Raw genomic sequence first — 21,185 nt, 5'->3', positions numbered from 1 at the left:
ATGTAGGCACATTCAATAATTTACACAGAGAGAGGAATTGGTAGGGACCTCGAGGGTCATCTTTTAAAATATTTTACTGCAAGCCGCCCAGAGTGGCTGGGGCAACCCTGTCAGATGGGAGGCACATAAGTAATAAAATCTTGTCCAGCCCCCTAGATAACCTTCAGGGTCCCTTCTGACCCGACATTTCTACGCTCCTCAGCTGCTGCTGCTGCTGCTGCCTGGCCTCCGGTGAAGCTCCAGGATCTCTCCAGCCACTGGAGCAGGACGGGGCAGGAGGAGAGTCCAGAATAGAATAAGGGGAGGGGTCTTCTTTTGCTGTTTACTTATTGACTTGTTTTCCTCTTGTATATTATGGTGTGAAACACCCTGAGATCTGAATGTGTTTTTTTTAATTCAGGAGTGTACGCCCGACAATGGAGGCGTTCCACAACCGAGGTTCCACTGTAATAATATGAATAATAAAAGCACCCTGCCTATCAGAGACGGAGGCGCCTTTGGGGCTCTCTTGGCTTCTCTCTTCTCGCCCCATCTTTCAAGGGGAATCTCTGCCACTTCATGTGCCTATATGCTCCCCCCCTTTCTTTCCTGAGATTTCCACTATTTACTTCCAGTAGCACCTTAAAGACCAACTAAGTTAGTTCTTGGTATGAGCTTTCGTGTGCATGCACACTTCTTCAGATACACACATACTGTACATACATACATACACACACACACACACACACACACACACACATACATACAGTGTATCTGAAGAAGTGTGCATGCACACGAAAGCTCATACCAAGAAGAGGCCTCCGGGACACGACTGCTGGTGCTGCTGCTTGCGTGAGTGTTGGGAGGACCGCTCCCTTTCTGCCAACTCCATCCGGCCTAGGGGGCGGGGCCTGCACTACCATCACAGTTTAGAGGACAGAGCAGCTACCGGCAGCAATGGACAAAATAGTTTTAAATGTTTTAATTGCTTTTAATTTGCAGCACCTTAAATGGGGGTTGTTGTTTTTTATAATATTATATTATTTCATTATCTGCTGCAAATGTTAAAGATGTTTTTATATATTTTAAGGTGTTTTAAAGGTGCTTTTATTGTTTACTTGTTGTACCACCGTGAATGGTGGTTTTTATTTATGTATTTTTGTTTGTTCCATTTTGCTTTGTTTTTGGGGTTGGACACTGAGTGGGGCGGGGATTGGTTTTGTTTGGGCATAATTGTTTTGGTTGTTTTGTTTTCTATTTGTAAATGGAGGTTAGTATGAGGCTTGGGATTGCGACCGTGGAGGGGCGAGGGAGGTATGGCGGTGGGGGCAGATGTTATAGGCGAAGGGGATCGAGATATGGATACGCTCGTACCCCTTCCAATCTGCGCCCCATCCCGAGAGACGAGGGTAGGGTGAGCAAGGATTACTCACCTCCTTCACTGGTGTTGTGCAATGCCAGGTCTATAGGCAACAAAACCGCTACCCTGCGAGATTTCTTTATCTCGCAGGGAGTTGACCTGGCTTGTGTGACGGAGACCTGGGTGCGCGAAGGGGTAACTGTTACCTTACGAGAGATGGCGCCCCCGGGTTTCTCCGTCCTCCACCAGTCACGGACTGTGGGCCGGGGGGGAGGGGTGGCAGTATTAATCCGGGAAGATTGTTCTTTCAGGGCTCTACCATCGCCATCGATCCCCGGCATTGAATGTGTTGGCCTAGTGTGGGGCTCCGAGGAGAGCTTGGCTGTCTGGCTGGTGTACCGGCCACCTAGCGCACCAGCAGCCACCCTGTCAGGCCTGCTGGAGGCGGTGGCCGGCTGGGCCTTGGAGTTCCCTAACCTATTGGTATTGGGAGACTTCAACTTCCACGCTGATGCCACTCCCTCCTCACAGGCTCTGGACCTGGTGTCTTCCATGGCGACACTAGGGCTCTCCCAGTTTGTTTCGGGCCCCACACATCAAGCAGGCCACACGCTGGATTTGATCTTTGGCGCCGGTATAGATGTGATCATGTCTCCTTCGATGAAGGTGCCATGGTCTGATCACTACGCTCTGAAAGCCAGGATTGACTTTCCACCCCCACCCTGCTTAGGTGGCGAGCCGATTTGGGCTCGCCCGCGGAGGCTGATGGACCCGGATAGATTCCGTCAAGCCTTGCGGGACCTTGCTCCCCCTGGCGACTCATTGACTGAGCTTGTTGAGGGCTGGAATACCCAGCTCCTGGCAGCCATCGATGAGATCGCACCTAAGCGCCCTCTGCGACCCCGCAGAAACCGGGCTCCCTGGTTTACCGAGGAGCTTCGGAAAATGAAGCGGGACCTCAGACGGCTAGAGCGAGTATGGCGGGGTGCCCGTGACGGAGCCTCAAGAACATCTTATAGGGTTTTTATGAAAACCTATGAGATGGCAGTGAAGGCTGCTAAGAAGTCTTACTTCTCGGCCTCCATTGCATCCGCTAGCTCTCGCCCGGCGCAATTATTTAGTATAATTCGGTCTTTAACGTCCCTTGAAGGACAGCCAAATTTAAATAACAATCTGACACACAGCTGTGAGGCATTTGCGAGCTTTTTTGCGGAGAAGGTCCTGTTGCTCCGCCATGACCTCCCTGCCAATTTGGATACAATAAAGGAACTGGAGGCCCCTCGACTGTCCTCGGGTCCAGTATTGGACCACTTTGACCGGATATCTCCAGCTGATGTGGACAGATTCCTCCAAGCTGGAAAGCCCACCACCTGTCCTCTTGACCCGTGCCCGTCATGGCTGATTAGAGCGTGTCCAGACGAGGTGCGGGGCCCCCTGGGGGATATCATCAATTTGTCCCTTGGCACCGGGATATTCCCAGGGGAACTGAAGGAGGCGGTGGTGCGTCCGCTCTTAAAGAAAACATCATTAGATCCCTCAGATCTATCCAATTACCGCCCGGTCTCGAATCTTCCATTCCTGGGTAAGGTGATTGAGAGAGCGGTTGCTGAACAGCTTGGTAGGTTTCTGGATGAAACATCTGCTCTGGACCCATTCCAGTCCGGCTTCCGCGCTGGTCATGGGACCGAGACGGCTCTGGTCGCCCTAACAGATGATCTCCGCAGGCAGCTGGATCGAGGCGGGTCAGGGCTGCTGATTCTTCTAGATCTGTCAGCAGCCTTTGACATGGTCGATCACGAACTCCTGGACCACCGCCTTGCCGACGTGGGGATCCAGGGCACAGTCCTTCAATGGCTGCGCTCGTTTCTCTCTGGTCGGGGACAGAGGGTGGCGCTTGGGGGGGAATTGTCATCACGCCACTCCTTGGTGTGTGGAGTGCCTCAGGGTGCAATTCTCTCCCCGATGCTTTTTAACATCTTTATGCGCCCCCTCGCCCAGCTTGTCCGGAGTTTTGGGCTGGGTTGCCATCAGTATGCTGATGACACCCAACTCTATCTGTTGATGGATGGCCATCCTGACTCGGCCCCAGACACACTGACCAGATGTCTGGAAGCTGTGGCTGGATGGTTACGTGGGAGCCGGTTGAAGTTAAATCCTTCGAAGACAGAGGTCCTCTGGCTGGGGCGGGACGATATGGGATCGAGGGGGCAACTCCCATCTCTTGCGGGGGTGCAATTAGTGCCAGCACCGGCCGTTAAGAGTTTGGGTGTAATCTTCGATACCTCCCTTTCTATGGAGTCGCAGATTACAGCTATAACAAAGGCGGCATTTTTTCATCTCCGCCAAGCTAAGCAGTTGGCCCCTTATCTCTCTCGTCCTGACCTAGCCACGGTGATCCATGCGACGGTCACCTCCAGACTGGATTATTGTAACTCGCTCTACGTGGGGCTGCCCTTGAGACTGACCCAGAAACTCCAGCGGGTGCAGAATGCCGCGGCGAGACTCCTTATGGGGTCTTCGCTGCGAGACCACATTCATCCGGTATTATACCAGCTGCACTGGCTCCCGGTGGAGTACAGGATCAGGTTTAAGGTGCTGGTTTTAACCTTTAAAGCCCTATACGGCCTAGGACCCTCGTACCTACGGGACCGCCTCTCCTGGTATGCCCCACAGAGAAACCTACGGTCTGCAAATAATAACATCCTCAAGGTCCCAGGCCTCAGAGAGGTTAGGCTGGCCTCAACTAGAGCCAGGGCCTTCTCGGCTGCAGCTCCAACCTGGTGGAATGCTCTGTCAAAAGAGACTAGGGCCCTGCGGGACCTGACATCTTTCCGCAGGGCCTGCAAGACAGAGTTGTTCCGCCAGGCCTTTGGTCAGGGCGCAGCCTGACTCCCTCCTCTGGCAACCTGCACATAATTCTGCTTAATTGGTTGCCATCAATTTGATTTAATTAATTTTTATAATGAAATATTTTTAGATTGTGTGATTATTATTTGATTGTTGTTAGCCGCCCTGAGCCCGGCTGTGGCTGGGGAGGGCGGGATATAAATAAAATTTATTATTATTATTATTATTATTAACTAACTTAGTTGGTCTTTAAGGTGCTACTGGAAGGAATTTTTTTATTTTGACTCTGGGGTGTTAGCGGAAAAATCCGAGGGCTCCCTTGGACGAAAACAAAGACACCAACTAGGATTACTTGGAGCAAAACAGCAGCCTGTAGGCTTGGCCTTGATTGAACTGTTGCAACAGGGTGCTCCCCTCACTTGCAGGAGAGAGGAAGGACCCAGAACAATGGTGCGCAAGGCCTTATAAAGACTTTTGAAATTGCCACCCTGTAGACCAAGACCACCCCCTGGAACATCATACATACATCACAGAAGGGGTGTAACCTAAGACCACCCCTCAGATACATCACACCTACATCACAGACAAGGCAGTCCAAAATAGAATTTTTAATATTGTTTTTCTCCCTTTTTTGTTTATCTCCTGTCTGGCAGGTTCCTTGATTGGATTGCCTGGGGAGCCTGGCCAGTCTTTTGTAATGATAAATACTTAGTTCCTGGGCCAGGTCACAGGCTGACACCCTATTCAAACACAGACATACCCTTAAGACAGGATTTGTGAAGGAAAAGACAATGGGGAGGCTTTTCCGGTTTGACCTTGCAGAGAAAACATTTGCTCAGTTTAGGAACCAAAAAGGTTCCAGGCGTGTCTTCCTGTGCTGATCTATATATGTGCTTGGTTGGTACACTTATGAACATTATCATATATTTAAGAGCATAAAATTCCTATTACAGGGTTGCGGCAAATGTTATGTGCAAATGGCGTTAGATACCTCTTAGGTCCATATACCATATATTCAACCAAAAAACAGCGACAATTTGTTATTGACATAGGATGGACATATTGGCTGGACATATTCTTATGAAAATTATGGGGGGGGCACATCTTTAAAGTTGTTAAATGTTACAAATATTATGCCTGAATGTATTCTTTCAACTTGACAGCTTAGGTAAGTTACCTAGCTTTAAAAAATCATAAAATCAACTCCTTTGCCATTTTCCTCTATTCCAACGCTATTTTGCCCTTGGAAAAGGGACTCCAGGAAGTGCCCAGAGGTGACAATTGCTGAGCTGATTGTTTACAGGTGATGGATGAAGTTTATTCTAGTACACCTGATTTGAAGGACATGCCAAATCCTGCCTGGCCTTCCTGGTTTGTGGATGGTAGCAGCTTTCTGGAGGGAGGCCAACGAAAAGCGGGGTACGCTGTAGTAGCCCTGGAAGGGGAAATCATTGAAGCCTCCCCACTTCCCCCTTCTTCATCCGCTCAGCTTGCACTACAGTTGGCTGAAGGCATAGACATTAATATATATACTGACTCAAAATATGCTTTTCTTACCCTGCATGCCCACAGAGCACTTTGGAAGGAGCGTGGCATGCTCACGTCAAAGGGGAGCCAGGTGCAGCACCCCCAAGCCCTTATGGATCTTTTAACTGCAGTATGGGCTCCCAGCCAAGTGGCTGTGATACATTGTTATGGACATCAAACTGGACTAAGTGATGCGGCCAGGGGCAATCGCCTAGCCGACAAAACAGCTAAACAAGCAGCTAGACAAGAGGCACCTGCTCTCTTCCTGGGATCCCTGATACCAGAGAAGATTGTGGATACTAGCCTTAGACCACCATACACCACACAGGAGCGACAAGTGGCAGAAGCTGAGAAGTTGGCAACTACTGATGAGGGATGGTATCTTACACCTGACAACTGCCTATGGGTGGCAGAGTCCCTAGCCCCCCAAGTTGTGCGTCGGTACCACGACTCCTGTCACGTGGGGCCCGATGCTCTGGCCAAAGATCTTGGGAGCAGTTACTATAGATCCAAGGTTAGCGTCTGAGGCCTGGAGGCGTTGTGTTCTCTGCCAGAAAAAGAATCCCAGAACAGGACCCTTACCTCCTTCCGGAATTCAACATCAAGGGACAGCTCCCATGGAGGACTTAATTATTGATTTCACTGAACTGCCCAGGTGTGGCTTATACCATGATCTCTTAGTGGCTGTCTGCACTTACACAGGAAGGGTGGAAGCTGGAAACTTCACACAGCCTACAGGCCTCAAAGCTCTGGGAAAGTTGAACGTATGAATAGGACTTTGAAAAACCAGCTGTCAAAACTAACCCAAGAAACGAACTAAAATTGGGTTAGCATGTTGCCTCTCGCATTGCTTCGCGTTCGAAGTATTCCCGCTAAGCATATTCATCTGAGTCCTTTTGAATTAATGTTTGCTAGGCCCCTGCCTTATGTGCAAATGATATCTCCACATTCAACTCATGATATGCATATTGAAAACTATTTGCAGTCTCTCTCGCGTGTGTTTTCTTCTCTCAACAGGTGGCAATTTGCCAGGACGCCTTGCTCCTTGGTTGAGCCCCTCCATTCGTTTTTACCGGGTGATGAGGTCTGGATACGTGATTGGGCCCAGACGCCGCTCCAGCCCTGTTGGAAAGGACCACACATCGTCTTACTTTCTACTCCCACGGCTGTTAAAGTCTCCGGCATAGCTCCTTGGATACATCATACCCGTGTAAAGAAGGCCTTCTCGGATTGGACTGTTACACCGCATCAACAAGAGCCGCTTCGACTCACCATTTCCAGACGTGCTCCAGACTGCACTCCAGCTCCTGCAACCAGCGTGGATTGAAAGGGGACATTTTCTTTCCTTTCCTTTTGCATAACTGAACTTTATTGAAGGTACCTGGGCCTGGTTTGCTTTACGCCACCCCTGCAGAGGAGGGTGTCTAGTGGGTCTTTTCTTTCAGCGTAATTACACCCCAGCCCGCTCTCTGGCACTTACCTAAGCCCCTCCCCGTGCATAAAATGGCTCAGATACGACTGTTGGTACCCGTGCTGGTATTTTTGTTGCCTTTGACCTTAGAAATGCCAATACCACTCACACTGACCAGACAACTGCTTCAATCGTGGGGGGCCCACCACACAAATAATAAGTGGGTTCAGGTTGCCGAGATGGTTGCGTTCTCTGCGAATTGGACCAATTGTGCCGTCTGCACCCTGGCCCCTGTAGATGCTCTGGGAGGAATGCCACTCCTCCCTGTGCCTTGGAATGAGTCCTTGGTCACAACTCCACTTGTTGCCTTCCAGCCTCTGGGCAACCATTCTTCTTTATGGAATCATTCTGTCCCTTTCCTGGTTCACCGGATCACTGGCTGCCTTTGTGTCAACAAATCGAATGACGCCAGTGACGCTCAGACCTATGTGGGCACTTCCCACTGTGATCGTACCTTCCCAGCCCCAACAAACATGCCTGAGTCCGAGACAGGAACTTTTTCTGGTTCCAATTTGACTGCATGCCTGGCCCGCTTGCTAACAGGCACCATATCTGCCCATGGTCAGGACGTTTACTGGGTGTGTGGCAGGAAGGCCTATCAAGGGCATCCTGATCAAATTTGCAGATGACACCAAACTGGGAGGGGTGGCTAACACCCCAGAGGACAGGATCACACTTCAAAACGACCTTGACAAATTAGAGAACTGGGCCAAAACAAACAAAATGAATTTTAACAGGGAGAAATGTAAAGTATTGCACTTGGGCAAAAGAAATGAGAAGCACAAATACAAGATGGGTGACACCTGGCTTGAGAGCAGTACATGTGAAAAGGATCTAGGAGTCTTGGTGGACCACAAACTTGACATGAGCCAACAGTGTGACGCGGCAGCTAAAAAAGCCAATGCAATTCTGGGCTGCATCAATAGGAGTATAGCATCTAGATCAAGGGAAGTAATAGTGCCACTGTATTCTGCTCTGGTCAGACCACACCTGGAGTACTGTGTCCAGTTCTGGGCACCACAATTCAAGAAGGACACTGACAAACTGGAACGTGTCCAGAGGAGGGCAACCAAAATGGTCAAAGGCCTGGAAACGATGCCTTATGAGGAACGGCTAAGGGAGCTGGGCGTGTTTAGCCTGAAGAAGAGGAGGTTAAGGGGTGATATGATAGCCATGTTCAAATATATAAAAGGATGTCACATAGAGGAGGGAGAAAGGTTGTTTTCTGCTGCTCCAGAGAAGCGGACACGGAGCAATGGATCCAAACTACAAGAAAGAAGATTCCACCTCAACATTAGGAAGAACTTCCTGACAGTAAGAGCTGTTCGACAGTGGAATTTGCTGCCAAGGAGTGTGGTGGAGTCTCCTACTTTGGAGGTCTTTAAGCAGAGGCTTGACAACCATATGTCAGGAGTGCTCTGATGGTGTTTCCTGCTTGGCAGGGGGTTGGACTCGATGGCCCTTGTGGTCTCTTCCAACTCTTCTATGATTCTATGCCCTCCCAAGAGGATGGTACGGGGTCTGTTTTCCAGCCTACTTAATACCCCCCCATGTGGATTCCTGACCAGATTGCCTCTGCACTCCCTAGAAGGAGGCGTTTTGACTGACCTGGCAACAATTGCAGGTGGGAGTTCCCAGAATTGGGGCAAAAATCAGTGGCCTCCAGAAAGGATACTGGCCCATTATTCTCCAGCCTCATGGAATCGGGGAGAGAAAATCTCTGGGGCAAGGGGGCTGATCTAGAACTTGAACCGCGTAATCAGACTCCAGGTGAGGCATCAGGCATAAGCCTGCATTTTATTAATGTTTGATCAGGACTTGTATATTAAAGAGGGCTTAGATTTTCAAAAGTTTCATGCCAGGCAAGAAGGCTAGCTGCTTAAGAAAATACTGACAGTGTTTTCTTCCTCTTAGACAAAGGGGCCCCTTTTGATTGATAGCAGAAAACAAATCTCAAAGTCGTAAAAGCTGAAATTACAGACTGAGAGTAAGGACACTGACCCTACATGTTATAGAAGATAAAAAAGGCAGAGATAAACATGATTAGGAATGAGTAAATAGTAAAATGATGCCAATGTGCCTCCCAGTAAAATGAGCCAGATCTTCTAAGGTTAAAAAGGCCAAGACCAAATGGAGAAGCATCTAGCTGGGAAGTCTTTTTTCTTTCTTAAACTGAGGGCAATAAATGTTGGGAAGAGATAATGGGAAAAGCAGCTTGCTGAAGGGGGGGAGGCTTCTTCTGAAACTGTTTTAAACTGAGTTCTTTTTTCTTTCTCTCTCTACTTTAAAAAGGCCTTATTCCTTTTAAGAGGCTATCTGTGTTGTGTATTAAATATATTGGCTTAAATGTAATTATGCAAAGGATTTAGAAATGCTAGATTCTTATTTCATATAGTTGTAAAGAGTTGTATTTATCCTGGAATTAAGTCAGACACCAGCCCAGCCCTCTTGCTAGACAAAGAGACGCCATCTGGGCTGTCCTGATATATTAGCTGTCAGACATTTGTTTAGGAACCTTCAAATGAAGGATATCTTTCAATGTTGATGTGAAACTCAAGATCCTTGACATATGTTTAAGATAAAAATTTAAGATTAACCATTTGTTTTAGAAGGCAATAGGGCAAGGAGGGCAAGAGGTGAGCTGGTAATTAAGATTCCTTGTTGAGACACATGTAAGATATATTACTACTTATTTGTCATTTATAGATGTAACAATATATAGCTCTTTGTCCTCCATATAAGGACAGGAGGATATGGGTGTATCTTTTTGTGATTGGTTCTAGCAATCAGCCAATAGGAAATCCAACCAGGCTGATTGGACAGAGGCAGCCAAAGGAGGAGCAAAGGGGGCTGGATTAAGGGAATATAAGGGCTGGCCATAATGGCAGGAGCCAGGCCAGAGCTTGGTAACCATATACCACTGTGCCTCTCATTTATTTGTCTGACAAATAAATAATTATTTTAATTTCTCTATTGCTGCGTTGAATATTTCATTCCAGCTAAGCGTTAACCACAAGCAGGGTGCTACACAGGCAGTGGTAGAGATTGTTGCTAACACAACAGCCACGGCCCTTAGGTTAATTGCCACGCAATTGGATGAGACACGCGTTTCTCTCAGTCCGCTTAGCGTTGGACTTTCTCCTGGCGCAATATGGCGGCTTTTGTGCAGCGTTAAATCTCACGGGTGGGGCCTGTTGCTTTAACATCTCTGATCATGGTGAAGCCATTCGCAATTTGGCAGCAGGACTTGAAACAGTGGCCCATATTCCTACCGAAACCTGGGAGGGATGGGACATGTCATGGCTTGACTGGTTGCCAAACCTAGGATGGGTAAAAGGCCTGTTTTTGCTGCTGCTTGGCCCACTGTTCATCTTGCTAATTTTTTGCTTTTCTGTACCTTGCCTGCTGCAATGCTTGCATACAATGACACGCAATATGATTTCACGCATGCTTCGCCCCCAGATTATAGCTCTGACCCGAGTATATCAGCCTGTGCCTTCCTGGGACGAGCCTTGGAGGCTGCCCAAAATTGAGAGGTGTGGAATGAAGGGGTAGTTAGGGTTACCCCAGAAAGCCCTAAAAACTGTTTGTGAATTCCCCCCCCCCAGCCAGGCCTCGGCGTACGCATTTTAAAACTGCATTTTCCTCTAAGACAAAAAGCATGAGCTAAGCAGTCCTCTCTGTAACAAAAACGCTGTAACAAACCTACAGCTGAGAACAGTAAAGCCTTTCGCTTCCCAGATCCAAGATAACCTTGTCCTGGTACATTGACTTGCAACATACTTCCGGGAACAGAGTCAGAGAACGAAAAGCAACATTTCTATGTAAGAATCTGTGAAGGGGGAGAGGGAAGGAGGGGCTTTGGAGAACAGGATAAAAACCTGATGTAAAATACTTTTTGCTGCGGCCTGTCTTTTGTGAACTGAATCACACAGGTGCCTCTGCCCCCCCCCCCATGGCAGAATAAAACACTCTTTCTCTGGATTAACCCCTTGGTGTCGTTTGGCTCCTTTTGTCTCTGCTCGGGTGCAACAATTTTTCCTACCCATGGATTAAAAAGGCTACATACCAAGGAGAGCCTAATCCCATCCCCAAACTTGCCAAGGGGCCAGACATGCAAAGGAAGTTCTGTTTTACTTTGGGTGGTGGGACTTCAGAAGTGTTTGCCTATGCTAATCTAACACCTGGGTCTTGCCCTGACATGTCTGCTTATGCTGATGTTGTACCAAGGACTTGTCTGGACATGTTTGCCAAGGTTAACCCCTCCCCTTTGAACTGTATTCTGGGATATGGTGGGAAAGTTTTAAAAAGTCGCCACCCCATCCTCGGGGTTCCAAATTCCTCTTTGACCCTGTTGCGCAATAAACTTTGGTCTACAGCTATTTGCTCCGGTTGGTGGCTGGACTCCTCCTTTATTCTGGCTCTGCCCGACCGGTTGGGGGACTGAGCAGCCTCCCACCTAGATTCTTCCGTAACAGTATGTTGTTTGTTACTATGGTGTGTATTTTTGCTTGGATGAACCCCCCAACTCACAAACAAGCCCTGACACAACCAGCATGTTTTTCTCCTCTGAAACACAGCTAAACTTTTATCTCTTCGTACATAAGAACATAATAGCCTGTTCAGGAGTCTCTGGCGAGGTGCTGTGGCAGCTTTTTGCAGGAAGGAGTTCAACAGGAGTAGCCCATCTTTCCTGGCGGGCCATTTCTGCATGTTTTGGCCTTGCTAGCAAAGCCACATCATGCAAGAGTTGGTTGCTGAGAGCCCTTGAAGCCTCCTCTGACCACAAGGGTCTTACGGTTACCTACAAGGCTTTCCTGCCTCAGCCACAGTTAAAGTCCTCCCGTTGCCACAGGATCCTTTCCAGAAGGGCCAAACTCAAGCTCAAGCCACCTATTTCCCTTACCCCTGAAGAAGAAGAAGAAGAAGAAGAAGAAGAAGAAGAAGAAGAAGAGGGGGAGGAAGAGGAGGAGTTTGGATTTGATATCCTGCTTTATCACTACCAGAAGGAGTCTCAAAGTGGCTAACAATCTCCTTTCCCTTCCTCCCCCACCAGAAACCCTCTGTGAGGTGAGTGGGGCTGAGAGACTTCAGAGAAGGGTGACTGGCCCAAGGTCACCCAGCAGCTGCATGTGGAGGAGCGGAGACATGAACCCGGTTCCCCAGATTACGAGTCCACTGCTCTTAACCACTACACCACACAGGCCACTGCACTGCTGCCAACGAAAGGGCAGGGAGGCTTGAGAGGGAGGAGACGCCCTGAAGTGGAGCCTGGGCACGCAGCTCACCGGAGGAAGACAGCAGAAAAAGCCAAATTCAGCAGTGGAAGAAGAAAATTTCAGAATATAAATGCAGAAATATAAACATTTATTACAAAAAAAGTATCATGACTTTAGAAGACAAAAGAGTAAGAATGGGAGTCGCTATCCGAGACGCAGAAAGACCAGCCGCCTCCGCCGCCCTCACTTCCGCTTTGATGCTGTGCCAATGACACAGTCATTGACCTGCAAGGCAAGACCGGGCAGATTTGGGGGGCCAGAAACTGGTCCCCACAGCTGCTGCTGCCGCCACCTCCTCCATCCAGCTGCGGTCAGGATGCCCCTTCCGCAGAGGAGATTCTGCAAGCAGCCCAGAGAAAGGGACACCCCCGCCCCCCCCCAGCCGGATGCTGCAGCCACTTACCTTTCTGGCAAAGCGAAGGGAATTGAGGGACTCGGCAAAGTTCTCCTCCGAGGGCGAGATGTTAACAAACATCAGCCTGGGGGGAAAGGCCAGAGGAGAGGGTGAGGAGAAACAGAGGCTGCCTCAAGGGGGGTGCATGGCCCCCCTGTCAGAGACCTCTGGGTTGAAAGGGGTCATCTAGCCCAACCCCCTGCGTTCCTGGCAGGACAGCGCAGACCAGGCCTCAAAGGGGAGGGGGAGCCATCAACTCCCTCCTTGCCGACTCACATCTTGGAATTGCCGCCTAAGGAGTTCTGGAGGAGGTAGGTCAGCTTGCTGTTCCGGTAGGGCACATGGGCCTCCTGCAAGGGGGCAAAGGAAGCGGACAAGGATGGGTGCAGGAGGGGGAAATGTGTGGGGACCCTCCTCCCCACTTAGGGCAGGCCGGTTCCGCCAGCATCATGAGGCTGTCCCATTCCCGATTGAATTGTAGAGTTGGAAGGAATCACAGCTCTAGAGCCCCCGATAGGTGGGCACCCCACACGTGAGACAGTGCTGGACGCCACATCCTCACCCTCGCAGAAGACCAGCGCACTGCGGGAGGCGGGCTGTGGGGCTGCAAAGGGCTGCCCCATGGCTGGCCAGGACTCCCCCCCCCCCGGAGGCACACGCGACCCCCCTCTCCCGCCTACCTTGTTGCTGAGGGCGGTGATGACCAGGCCCAGGTTGGAGAGGCTGCTGTTGATGGCCTGGGTCTCCTTGAGGCGGTCGCCGGTGGAGAGGGACCTGTCCAGGCGCTCGCTGCCAGCCAGGTCCACCAAGCTCAGCACGGCTGCGGGGGGGGGGGGACAAAGGAGGGGTGAGGGTGGAGGGAGAAGGGGGGGGGTGCTGGGGACCAGGGACCCACAGAGGGCCTGGCCTAGAAGAGGAGGGAGAGCAAGGGAGCGCCTCTGGGCCAGGGCAGGGACAGAGGCCTCCGGCGAAGGGGGTCGTGGGGCCGGCCACACTCACAGGAGGTGTGCAGCTCCCGGTTGGGGTTGTGGCCCTCGATGCGCAGCTGGAAGAGGCTGTGGCTGCGGGAAGAGCGCTCGTTGAGATTCGTCTTGGCCACTGAGCGGTTGGCTTTGGCTCTCTGGAGCAGCTTCAGGACCTGAAGGGGCAAGCGGGGGGCAGGAGGCGGAGAATGGCGGTCGGAAGGGACCCCAGAGATCCTCTGGCCCTAGCCAGCCCCAGGCAAACAGCGTGAAGAGGCTAGCCGGGCACATTCCCCCCCCCCCGGCTATTGGCTACTTGCGACCAGACTGAGATGCCCGGGCGCCCGATGGCGTTGGACATCACTGCCTGGAGGGGAAGCCTGGGAATCCTCGGAGCAAGACTCTTTCCACACACGAGGACCTCGTCCTATAGAATTCTATCCGTTACACAATCAGAATGAGTATCAGGAACCAAAACGGTTTCTCTCAGCAGCCTGAGCAGGAGCAGTGAACAATGGCAGCTCCTTGTTCTCACCTGACTTCACTCCCCCGCTGCCCCCACTGCCCCACGCTCAGCTGCAAAGAATATTCTTATATTCTGAATGTACAGTTAAGAAAGAGAAGTTGGAATAGGCCAAGATATGTGGACTGCCCCAATCCCAGCTCAAGGTGGTCATCTGAACTGGCCAGATGTTTAACTGAGAATCAGTCAGTCAGTCAGGCCATCATTTGAAAAATAAGACTTTAGAACGCCTGGCCCCAAAATGGCAACGAGACATCCCATTTGGGTGAGTTTAAGCTTGGTTTAAGGAGCCGCTTGGTGCCTAGCCTCTACACTGGAGTTTCTACCATTGCCTGCAAATAGAAAGGGAAGCATGGGGGGGGGGAGTTCTTCCTCTGGGAACTCTAGGGCAGGCAGAAGCCCCATAAGGAGCCGAGGGGCCAAGACCCAGGTGATCTGAGCTCTCCAGAAAGGCAGGATGGCTCAGGCCTTCATGCAGAAGCCTCTCAGAGAACGGCACAGTCGGAGGGGAGCCCCCAGGGTCATCTAGCCCAACCCCAGATTCCTCCCTCTGCTCCTCCCCTCAGAGGCTTTGGATGCAGACACACTCTGGCTGCCTTGTCCCCAGACCAAGGCCCTAAAACGGGTCACAATGGGGCTGGTTCTCTGGCTTCTGCCTCTCCTCCACCCCTTGCAAGCAGGCTGGTGGCCGGACACAGTGCAGAGAGCGGGAGAAGAGTAGTGTTGGAAGGGGACCCCCAAGGGTCATCTACCCGACCCCCTGCACCGCTGGAACCCCCCAGGAAAATCCCAGACAGACAGCTGCCCCCCCCCCCACCGCGGTACCTCTTGCTCCGAAGCAACGGGGACGTAGCAGAGGTTGGGAACGTGCAGCTCCTCCGTGCATTGGCTCACTCGCCGGATCTCCAGCTCAGAGCCCTGCTCAGGGCGCAACACCAGCAGGTCCCGCAGAGACTCATTGTAGATCTCCAGGAAGTTGGCAGTGAAATGGTACTGGGAGGAGACAGGCAGAGGGGCAGGATCAGACCAGGGAAGGCGGCTGGGGTGGCGCGTGCCCAGCCAGCACATCGCTCCCAGCTCAGACTCGGGGACCAACTGGCATGGCTATTCCAAGAGGAGGCTTCCAAAGGTGAGGCCCAGGAGTTCAGACAGGCCAGCCCTCGGGTGTTCAGGGGATCTTGTGAGGCTGAACGGAAGGCCCTGCAGAAAAACACTGGCGGTCTCACCATCCTGTGGGGTGGGTGAGGGTGAAGGAGGCAGCCCTCTCTCACCAGCGCCCTCTCTGGGAGCTCCCAAGCCCAGTGCGAAACCCCCCTGGCAATTGCAGCATGGCGAGTGAATGCAGCGGGGGTCTCCACCCCCTTTGGACACCTGCATCCGCTTTCCCTCTCTGCCCCCACCTTCCAGCCTTTGGCCTCCATCTCCCGGGCTTTCCTGAAGATCTGCTGCACTGCGCGGGGGATCATGCCGGCCGTGGAAGGGTCCTGGCAGTCGGGGCCCTCCATGGTGTACGTCTTGCCGCTCCCCGTCTGCCCGTAGGCAAAGATGCAGACGTGGTAGCCGTCCAAGGCCGACTGCGGGGAGGAAGGGAAGCCGTCAGGCTGGCGTCCACCAGACCCCACCTGCCCCCGGAGGGGGAGAGCCGCCCTATGTGGAATTTCCAGACCATCCTTCAGCCACGACTCACAGGACAAACCAGCCAAATCAGCCGGGGAATCATCCTCACGATCATCATCATCATACAGTGGCACCTTGGTTGTCGAACCGAGTCCGTTCAAAAACTAAGGCTGCCAAAGAATGTTGGGGAGTTGGAACACTTACTTCCAGGTTTTCAGCGTTCAGGGGCCAAAGTGTACGAGTACCAAGGTGTTTGAGGGCCAAGATACGACTGTACCATGCTCAACATAATAACAAACTAGAAGAACTGGGCCGCTTCCCCCCTTAATGTATTTATTCTATATATTTATTTGATTGATTTATGTGCTCTTCAGGGTGGTTGACAGAATAAAATGCTTTTCCTTACCTGCACAAGCAGAGAGATCTCCTCAAAGACCTCCTCCTGGGAGCTGGACGGAGGGAAGACCTGGTCAAAGTTGAACTCATAGACAATGTCCTCTTTTCGCTCCCGGCCAACGTGGGACTGGCAGAGAATCAAAGAATTGCAGAGTTGGAAGACCCACGAGGCTCATCTAGTCCACCCCCAAGCAAGACTTGAACCCACAACTCTGAGATTATGAGCCTCTACCGACTAAGTGGTGACAGGGGCCGCGTTCCCCCTTGGCCAGCTCTCCCGGGGCCACAATGCTCTCTCTCGCACACACACACATATCCTCCAGCTGGCATTGGGTCTGTTGGCCTTGGGCCGGCCATCAACATTTGGGTTTCTCCTGCTCCTGCAAAGGTCATTGCAGGAACAACACTGGCTTATTTGAAGAAGAAGAAGAGTTTGGATTTGATATCCCGCTTTATCATTACCCAAAGGAGTCTCAAAGTGGCTAACGTTCTCCTTTCCCTTCCTCCCCCACAACAAACACTCTATGAGGTGAGTGGGGCTGAGAGACTTCAAGAAGTGCGACTGGCCCAAGGTCACCCAGCAGCTGCATGTGGAGGAGCGGAGATGCGAACCCGGTTCCCCAGATTACGAGGCCACCGCTCTTAAGCACTACCCCACACTGGCTCTCGGCAGGCTTTGCGGCAGGTGGAGACTTCCTGACGTCCCCTGGCAACTGTGACAGCCCAAGATGCCACCAAGACTTCGACAACCGCCTTGTCCCCCCACCCCCAGACTGACCTCCTCCGCCTTGGATAAGACCAGGCTCTTGCTGTTGTCTGGCGGGAAGCGGAGGTGGCTCACCCCCTGTTTCTGGGCCTCCTTCTCGCTGCTCAGCAGGGGGCGCACGCGGCAGAAGACACGGATGTTGCCCTGGAGGGAGCGGGGAGTCGTCAGCACCCAGCCCCACAAAGGGTCCCCCAGTGCCAGCCCCCCACCACCACCGGCCCACCTTCAGCTCCTGGACGGCGTTGTGCAGGGAGCGCCGCTCCATCTCCGACTCGTGCTGCTTCTGCTCCAGCTGGGCCTTGTGTGCTGCCAGCGCCTCATTCTCCTGCGCCCGCCGGGCCAGGCTCTCCTGCGCCAGGCGCAGTTCCGCCTGCGTCAGAGAAACCCCAGGGCCAGTGAGGGACGGGCCACCTCAAACCCAGAGCCGCCCACCCGCCCTCTCAGCCAGGCAACAATTCAGGGAGGAGGCGGCAAATGCAGGCTTCCTCAGCTGGGAAAGGAAAAGCACCAGCAGGAACAGACACAGCAGAGGTTAGCAATTCCCCCAGACAGATATCTAGGGCCCTCTTGCGATGGATAGAAAAGGGACTTGTGTGAGAAACAGGGTGTGAGGCTGAGGAGAAGGGAAGCGCTTCCAGCGAGAGCCGAGAGGGATACACTTCTCTGTATGGGGGGGATTGAAGATTAAGATATAATTATGATAGAGGGCTAGACACATAAAATTTTGTGTTTTATTGCGATTATTACTATTACTGTTGTGATTTTTATTTATTTTCTTTCTTTTTCTCCTTATCTTCCCACCTTTTATTGCTTTTTTCTGTATTTCTTATTATCTTTTATTAAAAAATTCTTGTTTTCCAAAAGTGTTTGCAACATCTTTCTCTCATCTTATTATCTTTTTTAAAACTAGTTTGGTTTGTATTATATGTTGAAAATATTTAATAATTTTTTTAAAAAAACATTTTTTAAGGTATCTAGCTCTCTTTTCTGGGGCTGAGGACCCTTAACTGTGATCTTGAGTCTGGCATTGTGGAATCAGAAGGGTACCTACGGGACATCTAGTCCAACCCGCTGGAATGCAGGCGTCACAAGCGGATGTTGGCTAGTCCCAAGGATTCCTCGCCTCACCTTGGGATTCCAAGCACCATTCAAGGGCGGGTGGAAGGGTCCCCAGCCCCCCCCTCACCTCTCTGGCCTCCAGCTGGGCAGCCAAATCCTCCTTGGCCTCCCTGGCTTTGCGGCCAGCGGTTTCCAGCTCCTGGATCGTCTGGCTCTGGCTCTTGACGGTCTCCTCCAGCTGCTGCTCCTGCTTCACCAGCTGCTCCACCCTCTGCCGGCTCTCTGTGGCCTGCGCTTGGCAGGTCTGCAGCTCCAAGGCCAGGGCACTGCCAAGAGAGGGTAGGGCAGAGGTCAGGTCCTGCTGCAGGAGGAGCAGACGGAGCCCGCCATGCCCTTCTCAGGCTGCTGCTCGCTCACCTGTTCTGCCCCTCCAGCTGCTGGTTGCGGGCCGTCGCCTGCTTCAGCTCCCCCTCCAGCTGGCTCAGCTGATGCCTCAGGGCCTCATTCTCCCCGGCCAGCCCCTGGGCCTTCTCCTTGTAGGTCCCCCCTTTGGCCCGCAAGTCGCTCACTTGCCCCTTCAAGTCCCCGGGGGCCCGCTTCTTCTCACCCCCGCCAGCAGCGGCAGGAGCAGCGGCTGCCAAGGGGAGAGGGAGAGAGAGAGGACAGTGTGAGGGACCCGGTGGCGGCTCAAGGATGGCACGGGGGGGGGGCACCTCCCTCCCTTCTCTAGGCCTTACCTGGCTTAGGGGCTGCCGCAGCCACCGTCCGACGGGATCCTGCTGGGAAACAAGGAATGAGACATGAAGCAGTGAAAGGATTCCCAAGGGGACCCTGTCTCCCCTCCGTTGCTTCATGAAACATCTCCAAACAATAGTAATACTTCAAAACATAAAATCAGCAAGGAACTCAAGACAGATTAAAGCAACATATGTGGGGGTTCCCTTCCACGGATTGCGCCTAAAGTCAAAATCACGTATAGCTGAAATATGCTGGATTTAATGGTGGGCAGGATTGCCAGAGCATTTTTCCCAGCCCCTCTCCAAACTTTTTATATTGTTTCCTACACTGAATGCACACAAGTTAAAGGGGCACCAGATGCAGGATTACGGGGAACCCACATTCTACACATCTGAATCAGCTTGGAAAAACTAAAATGGCTTCAGCAGGTGCCAAAAAGAGTCCAGCAAAGATAGCTGCCTGGTGTTGTAAGAACATAACTGGATCAGGCCCAAGGGGGCCTGTCTAGCCCAGCATCCTGTTCTCAGTGGCCAAACAGTTTCCTGTGGGAAACCAGAGAGCAGGATTCAAGTCCAAGAGCCCTCTCCCCCTTTGTGGCTTCCAGCAACAGGTATCCAGAAGAATTTCTGCCTCCAGCCATAGAAGCAGAGCACAGACATCACAGCTAGTAGCCACTGATTGCCCTCTCGGATGTGCATCTGTTTAATCCTCTTGTAAAGCCATCCAAGTTAGTAGCTATCACTACCTCCTGTGGGAGGAAGTTCCATAGGTTAGCTATGCAATGCCATTGTTTTTTATACAGAGGTGGCTTGGTTCTCAAACTTCATCCGTTCCTGGAGTCCAAGACTCCAGAAACCATTCGCAAACCAAGGGACGGCTTCCGACTGGCTGCAGGAGCATCCTGCACTCATTCGGAAGCTGTGTCGGATGTTCAGCTTCTAAAAAACGTTCGCAAACTGGAAAGCTTACTTCCAAGTTTCCAGCGTTCAGGAGCCAATTTGTTCAACAACTAAGCCGTTTGAGAAGCAAGGTACCACTGTAATGGAAATCAATACAACAATATTTATAATATTTTTGAAAAATAACACGATGGGTGCTGCTCCTCTAAATGATCAATTCCTTACAGGTACGATATGGCACCCTTAACAGGGACGCTTCTGCAGCCCGCTGCCTACCTGTGGTGGACGGCCCTGCCACACCCGCAGTCCCCCGGGTTCGAGTGCTCGAGCGGCGGCGCCCCCCTGCCAAGAAAGCGGTGTTACAGCAAAGTCCAGAAGGGCTCCCCAGGTTCTGCCCCGCCCCCCCCGACCTGAGCTTACCGGCCTGGCGGTGGCCTCGGAGCGCAGGGGCCGCTGGCGGAGGCTTCGGAACGGAGGGGGCTGCTGTCACAGGTCCTCCCTGCTTGGTAGGCTCCAGGGGAGCCCGAGCCCGTTTCTGGGAGGAAGGAAAGGGCAGCCGCTTGTTATTCTCCAGGGCCAGGCTGGATGCCCCCTCACCGATCCTATTCCACGTCCCTCTCTGCTGGAAATGGCAACGCCCCATTCGCACCCCCCCCCCATGCTGCAGAAGGGAGGGGCTTGGGAACTCACCCGGTCCACCTTGGGGGGCTCATTCTCATCGCTGGCCGGGCGCTTGAGGTGCAGCGCAGACACAGGGAGCCGGGAGGGGCCTTTCGGCAGCAGGAAACTTTTCCCCTCAGAGTTCATCTTCTGCTCCCGGAGTGGCAACTGAGGAAGGCCGCTGAGTTCATTTAATGAAGAATCTCAGAAGCAGGGTGGAGGGGGGGGGGGGAGTCGAAGGCCGAGGCAGGCAAGAGAGAGGCGCCCCCCCGACCCCCGAAAGGGACTCACGGGAGGTGGACCATCCATCAGCTCCAGGCAAGGCCTTCGGGGAGAAGCCAGTGGGAGGCCAGTAAGGAAATGAAGCCCAGCCTGCAAGGTCAAAGGAGGCCCGGCTAGTCCAAATGGCCCCCAGCACCGAGATAGGCTGCCTCTGGGCCGGGAGGCAGCAACCCTTTCCCGCAGGGGGCCGGTCCGCTGTCCCGCAGGCCCTGGGGGGGCCGGACTACACGGGGAGGGGGGGAAGAGAGCGAATTCCTCTGCCCCGCAAAGAAGCCAGAGATGCCTTTTCAAGGAAAGGACACCTTCTGCGCATGTCCAAGGGCGCCGATTGCCGGGCCCTCCGCGGGCCGGAGGGAGAAGGCGACGGGGGCCGGATCCGGCCCGCGGGCCTCAGCCCGCCTCCCCCTGATCTGCTGGGGCTTGGCT

The 21,185-nt window shown here is 52.4% G+C and overlaps 1 protein-coding gene and 1 long non-coding RNA gene across 3 annotated transcripts; one reads left to right on the top strand and one right to left on the bottom strand.

Annotated features, from left to right (window-relative positions):
* The first annotated feature begins 8,793 nt into the window (after positions 1-8,793).
* Positions 8,794-11,032, top strand: LOC308578022. The gene is made up of 2 exons (XR_014003815.1): positions 8,794-8,954; positions 10,217-11,032. It is a non-coding gene; the product is annotated as an uncharacterized lncRNA (long non-coding RNA).
* Positions 11,033-12,590: 1,558 nt separating this feature from the next.
* LOC308578005 (carboxy-terminal kinesin 2-like) lies at positions 12,591-20,813 on the bottom strand. 2 transcript variants are annotated; one of them, XM_081178308.1, is made up of 17 exons: positions 20,769-20,813; positions 20,508-20,645; positions 20,238-20,352; positions 20,094-20,159; positions 18,918-18,959; positions 18,598-18,814; positions 18,308-18,506; positions 17,345-17,491; positions 17,134-17,265; positions 16,366-16,482; positions 15,743-15,916; positions 15,168-15,335; positions 13,857-13,995; positions 13,538-13,677; positions 13,134-13,207; positions 12,867-12,942; positions 12,591-12,688 (listed from the first exon to the last, which is right to left on the bottom strand). In XM_081178308.1, exons 1-17 carry the CDS (start codon positions 20,784-20,786, stop codon positions 12,647-12,649), a joined length of 2,004 nt encoding a protein of 667 aa, XP_081034434.1. In that variant the 5' UTR covers positions 20,787-20,813; the 3' UTR covers positions 12,591-12,646. The 2 variants fall into 2 exon arrangements, with proteins under 2 accessions (XP_081034434.1, XP_081034435.1); XM_081178309.1 differs by having other exon boundaries at positions 18,918-18,956.
* Between the last annotated feature and the right edge of the window lie 372 nt (positions 20,814-21,185).

The sequence above is a fragment of the Podarcis bocagei genome, assembly GCF_964188305.1.
Source record: "Podarcis bocagei genome assembly, chromosome: W".
NCBI lineage: Eukaryota > Metazoa > Chordata > Lepidosauria > Squamata > Lacertidae > Podarcis > Podarcis bocagei.
This window is presented reverse-complemented; position numbering and strand designations above follow the sequence as displayed.